The sequence below is a fragment of the Liolophura sinensis genome, chromosome 6, assembly GCF_032854445.1.
Source record: "Liolophura sinensis isolate JHLJ2023 chromosome 6, CUHK_Ljap_v2, whole genome shotgun sequence".
In the NCBI taxonomy this organism is placed as follows: Eukaryota; Metazoa; Mollusca; class Polyplacophora; order Chitonida; family Chitonidae; genus Liolophura; species Liolophura sinensis.
The window spans coordinates 75,133,387-75,141,478 of NC_088300.1; the positions used below are offsets into that span (position 1 = coordinate 75,133,387).

The window sequence follows — 8,092 nt, forward strand, 5'->3', positions numbered from 1 at the left end:
TTTTTCTTTTTTCTCAATAATTTCATTATGTCACACCGTATGTAGCCTTTTTCAACTTTTCGCCACGCGTACAACAACTAGGGCTTTATTAAAACCAGACATGAGTGAAAGCGAAAGTTTCGCCACTGTTTTTTGCTGTCTGCAACAGGAAACGTTCACGCTACCCTGAGAATGCAGGCATGCGCAATGACAGAAGCGTCGCTATTGGCAACCGCCAGAGATATCATTTGAAGCGAAGCTGTGTTGACTGATCACAATTTGGCCGGTGCTGGCATATCTAGGTAAGTCTGAGAAATTTATTTGACGCTTATTATTCATGCTTGTTTGGTTTTCAGCCTAAAGTGTAGTAAATCATTGGGCCGCCTTGCTAGGAAGTTCCAAACTGCCAAATATTACTTGTTTGATAACGATGCTGTTGTTGTTGTTGTAGCATGTTTTAAGGCCGTTTTGCTTTATTTATTTATTTGTTTGATTTGTGGTATACTCCGTACTAAGTACGTTTTAGCCCCCTTGAATAAATCCTGAGTAAGACTCCACCTTTTTCTCATGTACATTTAGTCAAAACTCATACGTATAGTGATGCGTTCGTCAATTTTCAGTCTTTGTTATATATTGACTTCAATGCGACAAAACCTCTTGTCATCTCAGGTAGTTTTAATTTTCTTTGTAGTGTTGTTTATATTTATAATGTTCCAGAAGTAACCTAAACGTGGTCCAGAGAAGTCACTGATAAATGCATAGGACACACATAACTTTACAAGGTGTAGATATACATGGTTTCATTTAAAATTTGGGCAACTTGTTGCCAGAAATTTTTAGATGTTTAAGATTATAACCAAATTTATGAGGCACTTCATTACATTTCATTCCACTCTTACATCAAAGTAACTTACTGCAGAAGACCTTACTGCAGTTAATATCGAAATGGTAAATGATATGTAGATCATACAATAATCATTTTTCTTAAATACCGCTGCCCTCACAATGTCTGCTAGGGCTCCAAAAATGTTTGCTCATTTCGGCCTCGAACCAAACTAAGATTCAGTTTCACTGAATATTCTTAGGCAGTTACAAAGGTGTGGAAATTACTGATGTTTTTTGTTTTGCAGAACAAGAAAAATTTCAGTGACATCCCAAGATGCCTTCCTCAGCCGATGAGCCATATTACTGCTCCCAGCAGATCAGTATTCCTCCAGCTTTACCAGATATTCTGAAACAGTTCACAAAAGCTGCTATTAGGACACAGCCAAAAGATGTGCTTGCATGGTCAGCAGCGTAAGTTACACCTAGCTGGAACTAACGTCATACAGAGATGAAAATGCCTCATCAGTTTTTAAAAATTTGTGGAAATGTATCAGTGGAGTAAGAAGGCTTAACTGACTCTGAATTCAGGCAGATAAATATGCATTTTCCTCTTCTCTCTGCAGTTTTCTTGCTGCACTTAAATGTTTTCCTCATGCAGAAGTGAAGATTTCCAAGACATTCTGGCCTATAGTTTTTGATTTGTTTTTAAAGTTTATTGTCAGATTGTATCAGTGAACAGTTTTTGTTTTTGTAGCCTTTTTAAGGTATGTACTGTATCTTTAAAAAGTAATGTAAATTGTTCAAGGTTAGATTTTACATATTTGTATTACATCCAAGTGTATGATCAGTTAAAAATGTGTGTGTTCAAATTCCAGGTATTTTAGAGCCATTGCAAAAGGTGAAGCCCCACCAGCGAAGGAAAGGCTTGAAATGCCCACTGCTACTCAAAAAACTGACACAGGACTTACAACTGGTTTATTGAAAGTTCTCAACAAACAGGTAATGCTAGTCTGGTGATATTGTCAGTGTGCAAAAAGAATATTCATTTTAGTGTCCAGGGCCTGGTTTCACAGAGCTATCACAGACTAAGTTGATCATTTGTACTATGACAAAACATGCGAAAGAAGTATTAGACAACCCGTGGTGGGTGTAATCAGCTACAGCTTTGTGAAACATGACCCTGGGTGTATTAGGAAGTGGTGCACTATACATTCTAGATAATGCTTACAGTGATTACAGTGTGGACTGTGTTACTGATGATATGGAAGAGTAATATTTATCATTGCCAAAAATATGATTTGTAAAAATAACACAGAATACCCCTATGTCAACATACCTTTTTTGTGTTATTAGTCATGTTAGCACTCAAAGTAAGTTTACCCCTGCACCCAGTCAAACATGACCTAGATGGTGATTGTCATCACACAGTAACAACCGTCCATTCCTGTCTCAAGTTGTTGTCTTTGTACCATGAGGCAGTGTCAGAGGCATTACACCAGCGACTAGTTTGGAAACGTCACAGTGTTTTCACTATGTTATGTCACCAATCAAAAATAGGTGGAACGAATACAGGCCAAATGGCTTAAAGTGGAAATTCATACTTTGAAACTGTACAATTTATATTTTTGAGGGAGTTCAAAATTTCAGTTGGGGAAAGATCTTACATGTAAATTAATACAGTGAATACTAATGTACCAGAATGTGTTTTACAGTTTTTGGAAATTGTGATAATATTCCCCTTTAAACAGTAACTTTGTGAAGCTGAAACCTACATGAAGTCTTTTCATATTTTATTTTATATACTTCTAAGTTAGGTATAATTCTTGATAATTGGTTTGTTTATTTTCTCTGTGTTTAGCTTGGTTTTAAGAAGACTGTCCCACTTGAGCTTATTCAAGAGAAGTGGGAGGACTTGGCACTACCAAAAGAGCAGTTTGATGAATTGGTGAGAATTGGCAGTTTTGGTGGAGAAGTGGAATGGTTGAAGTTCTTCACACTTGCAGCTTCTGCTTTGGGAGAGGTCAGTTTTAAGTCTAAAGCCTTATTATGACCTGTAAACGGTGGAAGGAAGGAATATGTATTTGTAATTTTGTAAATCTGCTCATAACTCACTGATATTTAAATCTGGATGTTGAATAAAAACACCTTTCCTACTTTTCTGACAAAAAATGCAAATAGATCAGCTTGTCTGTACTGGCTAATGTTCTTATGTATCGTGAGTAATGCACTAAGTACAAACTTTTCATTTCCTTCACAGATCATTTCATCACGACGTGTTCTTGTGAATGATTGAGTTTATATGTTGCTGTTACAGAATATGTCTGACACTATGAAGATAGTCTGTGAGTTGTTGACATGTGACGCTGATGGAGGCCCATCCAGAATCCCCTTTGCTCAGTTTAAAGAACTGTACACATATCTTGCTCAGATTGATGGAGACATCTCAGAAGACCACATCAATGAAGTTTTTGCTCATCTACAAAATGATGTGTAAGAACACCATTTACATTTCCATTATAGTTAATCTGTTGTCATGCTCACGTATGTACTATACATGTATATGAAGTAAAGTGTGCCAGGTTCTGGCAAAAGTAGCAAAAGCTTATCCACAGGTAATACACAGCTTCACAGTGTATGTGTGCATCCGTGTATAGCATTACTAGGCTCATGTAGACTAATAAACATATAGTGAAGTCATGCCTCCAAGTGAAAAAAAAAAAGATTATTGAAAACCATCTTTAAACCTGACTTATTTTTTTGTGAACTTTTTTTTGACAACTACATGTAAAATGCAAGACTACGACCTCACCCTGCGGATGGTCGTGGGTTTCCCCCGGGCTGTGCCCGGTTTCCACCCACCATAATGCTGGCCGCCGTCGTATAAGTGAAATATTCTTGAGTACGGCGTAAAACACCAATCAAATAAATAAATAAATAAATACGACCTCACCTAATTACTTCCCCTGAGGTCTCAAATTAAAATGGCTGGGGGTAGGTGGGTCCTATGATAATAGCTAATGGCAAGTTTTTTCAAGGCCTACAGTCAAAACAGATCTTACCTTTGTAAACTGATCTAGAAAACGCTGTATAATTTTTTTAAGCCATTCAAAGAAAACGTAAAAGTCTCATAATGAAATACATGTACATTTACATCTGACAGCTTCTGTTGAATATATAAATTTTAAGTTGAAAGAATAGCCTTAATTTAAGATCTCGCAACATTTCACCTATTGTCAATGGCTGATGTCATGTCTTTGACAAGTTACTTAGTGCATAATGCAATAGGCTTGGTCCCACTTCTCTCGGTTCCACAGCTGAAATACTAATTTCGCATTATGTCATAGGCTTTTAGCTGCTGCCATGTGATCAGGGGAGTTATTCAGAGGAGGCCTACCAGCTTGTCTAACTACTGAGATGTCGTGAAAGCAAAACTGATCCAAAGAGTCATTCATATTATAATTTCAAACATTCAACAGCATTTTTTCGTGAAAAAAAATCCGTTTGCAGTGATCTTTCCACTGAAACTCTATGTTCTATTCATACATCTGTCAGTGATGATGATTTTTCTTTTTCGCTCTTTTTCAGAGATAAACAAGATGGATATGTGCAGCCAAGGAATTTCCTGAGTTCTGATTGCCCTAAACTGTCCTAACAGACCTCATGTTGAGAATGAATTCAGGAAGTGTAGCCACCCCTTTGGGAATCGCCCAATCACTCAACAGTCTCTGCTCTGTGATATTAGGAAGAACATTCAGCACTGAGCTTGAGTTTTATTCAGTTTCTTTGATTACCATACTTAGGTTCTTAAGTATTGATACCTTATGATGACTTTCTCAAATTTTATGATTTCTCAAGGTGTATAGAAGATGGCTTATTTATTGAAAATAAACTGTGCCTGATATTCACAAACTGCATTTGCAATGTAATAAATAGTGTTTTTAAAAGTTACATAAAGGAGAAACAAGCTGTGTATTATGTACAGAGCTTTCTTGCTGAATGTAAACCATGCAAAGAAGCAGTATAACGCATATTCAGTACCTTGAATATGAGGCGTACACATTCCCTTTGGTATGAAAGCATGCATGATGAATCTTTGACATTTTTTGTTGTTGTTGTTGTTCATGTATAATGCAAATTTTTAAGCACTTTTTACGATTCTTGTTAGTATGTGCATTATGTCATTTGGTCGAATTTGTTAGCGGCGTGTAACATATTTGTGCAGATGTTCCTATCATCATTAAATTGTTCAGTGTTAACGTTTTCACTCACTAACCAATGAATAATTGCTTTTTCTCCTTTTTTTTTTTGTTGCCTTTAATGGCACAGAGAATAGACTCCCTCTGACCATTTCATGTGCTGTATTCTAGTGTACACTGGCCTGCCATAGATTTTGGTTGGGGGAAAAACGTGGAGTTATCTAGTTCTAAGTCATACCAATGTAAGTGCGTGACCTAAATAGAGTATTTGTTAAAAACAACTTCAGAAGACCAATCGTATTGTCCATCAAGGTCACCGCGGTTAAAATCTGTGCACTTTAGAAACTGCTCAGAGTGAGAGAAATCCGATGATGTGAATCAGACACTGATCGGCTACCGTATCGTTGCTGCTTCCTACTATATCCACATCCTTTCTTAAATTCCAACTACAAGATGGAACTATTTCTTCTCTGAGCTCCATAATGGCTTGAAACGTTGGTAAAGATGCAGTGTTGCAGAGAAGGACATTCAGCAAACAGATTATAGTTGTCTTAGAAAGTGATGTCATTTCGCTCGCTGGTGTCCTTTCAGATTGTGTTCAAACTGGTCACATTTCATGCCTTTCCTACAATCAACGATGCACTTTTTGTAACATCTTTCTTATATCTCGATGTACAACCTACAACCAGGAGATTCTAAAGCTGCTATAGATAGTATATGCCTGCACAACTGGCCAGCTTATTGTCCTAGCCATCTTAGGTGTGCACTTTTACACGAGATTGGCTTTAAAATTCTCCGTCAAATAATAGATCTCCCCACTCATCAATTCCTGTGCGCAGTAAGAACACACACGTACATCTCCATGAATTTCCCTTAACATTGTTTGACACTAAGGATTTTTGGATACGGTTCGGTCTCTGCGGAAGAGATTGACATCGAGCTGGAAACAGTTTTGATGGAATACCTACGGAGCTAAAGGTCCATCTCTTCCCCACCGCCAATCGATAGCGGGTCAAAAGTAGGGACCATTTGTACAGGAGGACAAAGACCCAAGCCTGCCAGTAATTCACGCTTCTAACAGGTTCAGTGGGTGTAACGTAGAGAAACAGAAGCACATATTGTCGATCAAGAAAGCCAGAGTATTTTTAGACAACCCTCATTATGTAATATAACACCAGTGTTCTGTCGTCTCAATTTAATACAAGAGTACTATGGCGGGTTTGAAAGACGACCAACAAAAACAATCAGACGTACTCGGTGTTCTGCCCATTTCTTTTCGGGAGGCCTGATGCAGGCCCATGAGATCATTAGTTAATTAAAGTTTCCCCGAATGAAATCGTTGCCTTGGCTGTTCTAATTATTTTTTTTTTTGTTGGGCCCCAGGAGCTGACACTGGATGGTAATAGAATTTCCGGATACCTCTGTCAATTCCCTTACGGTGAACCGCAATAGCTCCCGACAGTAAAACTTATGTTTACATTCTGTTTCTTACTTTGGTAGGGCCGGGTGCAGTTGCTGCAGTGAATGGACAATACTAGTCACTGTTTGGAAAAATGTACCAGTGTTGTTCATGTTTAATTTGCATTACGTATTCCAATAGATCCTAGCAAAACAGTGCATCGTTACCTGTTGTTTCGATTGATTTGAATAGTCCGTTGGCCATTTTGGTTGGAAAATTCTAATCATCTTCTGTTGAGGAGTTTTGACCAGACAGAACTCGATTGGGCCAAGAAGACAAATAGCTTGTAATCATAGAACATGTGCGCAACTTTTGAACAAGGATTAGTATTTGAATTAATATTGCTTAAGGTAATCTGCAGCTGGTTGTTCTCACATGCCAAATTCCTGAACATGACCTTGAGAAGACGCTGTCTATATACAGCCGTTTTGACTAGATCTACCGCGTTTAGTGTTATTAGTGTCCATGTGGCACTTTTGTCGTATGCTATAGGCTGCAAAGAATTCTCATTTATTTGTTCAGATAAAATTAACGACCTTCACTGAACGTCTACTCTCTGAACGGATTTCGTTGAAAACTAAGACTCTCTACTTAAGGTGATAGTCATCCCATACAGTACCGACGACGGTGGCAGTACTTGCCTCTACTCTAGGGTCAACTTAATCACAGCCCGTAGCGCATGTGTACTTAAGTCAAGCTTATGACACTGATGCTTCTATTAAGACAGCACTGGTGCCAATCTGACAAACACGGTGTATTGGAGAATCTTGGCGATGAGTGCATTGATGGCTATAGACTTGTGGGATGCGAGTGTTCGGAAACCATCCGTATACCCGAGGAATTGTAGTCGCAGACATCAGAGGCGCACCACAACAATGTCCATGAAGCAAGTGGCTGGGCACGAAGAGCCTCTTTTACCCTATATAGCTGAATGATATTAAATTTTCCAGCCGGGAAGTTTCAGAGTTAGCCGGTATGTCTCCTGCTCTCCAGAGTCTTGGATTCCTGCTTACGGAGATCGATTCCTTCCAAGCTTTCCATCGGACTCACCTAAAGTACCCAGAGAAACTTACAAGAGATGTCGTTGCTTGTGTACCGAAGATTAATGAACTATCATGCCGACTACGAGCCGCTCCCGCATTCATTATTACATGGATAAGATTTATTTGATGCAAACAAGGACTTGCAAACGTATCCGAAAGTCGCTGCCATTTTTTACCGTTCAATACAGGCTTGGTTATTCGCCTCGATATTAGAACCAATTGGTGGATCTATAATCCAGTAAAAACTGTGCAATTCAAAGATCTGTGTTGGTAAAAGTGACTGAGCACTAGACTATGTTAAGACATTGCTGATTAAGACGTCATTTGTAACAATCTTCGTGCAGGTGTATCTCTCCAGTCGCCGACCTGAAGGATTAACAGTTGCATAAACCACGGACACAATTGTCTGATATGTGACATAGATATGTGACATAGAATGTCTATTACTGGCTTCAGCGTGTACCCGAAAAACCCACCAAGACAGATTCATTTACCGGTAAAGCGGAGTAGAAGCGCCAGTTGCCAAGGAAGCTGGATTTATCAAACATTCTCCATTGATTGATGTTCACGACCGTGCACTACAGTCTCCG

General features: G+C 38.6%; 1 protein-coding gene across 1 annotated transcript; it reads left to right on the top strand.

Annotated features, from left to right (window-relative positions):
• Positions 1 to 143: 143 nt before the first annotated feature.
• On the top strand, positions 144 to 6,339 carry LOC135468144 (ropporin-1-like protein). The gene is made up of 6 exons (XM_064746229.1): positions 144 to 281; positions 1,110 to 1,275; positions 1,680 to 1,803; positions 2,663 to 2,824; positions 3,119 to 3,294; positions 4,390 to 6,339. The coding sequence occupies exons 2-6, from the start codon at positions 1,139 to 1,141 to the stop codon at positions 4,454 to 4,456; spliced, it is 666 nt and encodes a 221-aa protein (XP_064602299.1). The 5' UTR covers positions 144 to 281; positions 1,110 to 1,138; the 3' UTR covers positions 4,457 to 6,339.
• Positions 6,340 to 8,092: the final 1,753 nt, after the last annotated feature.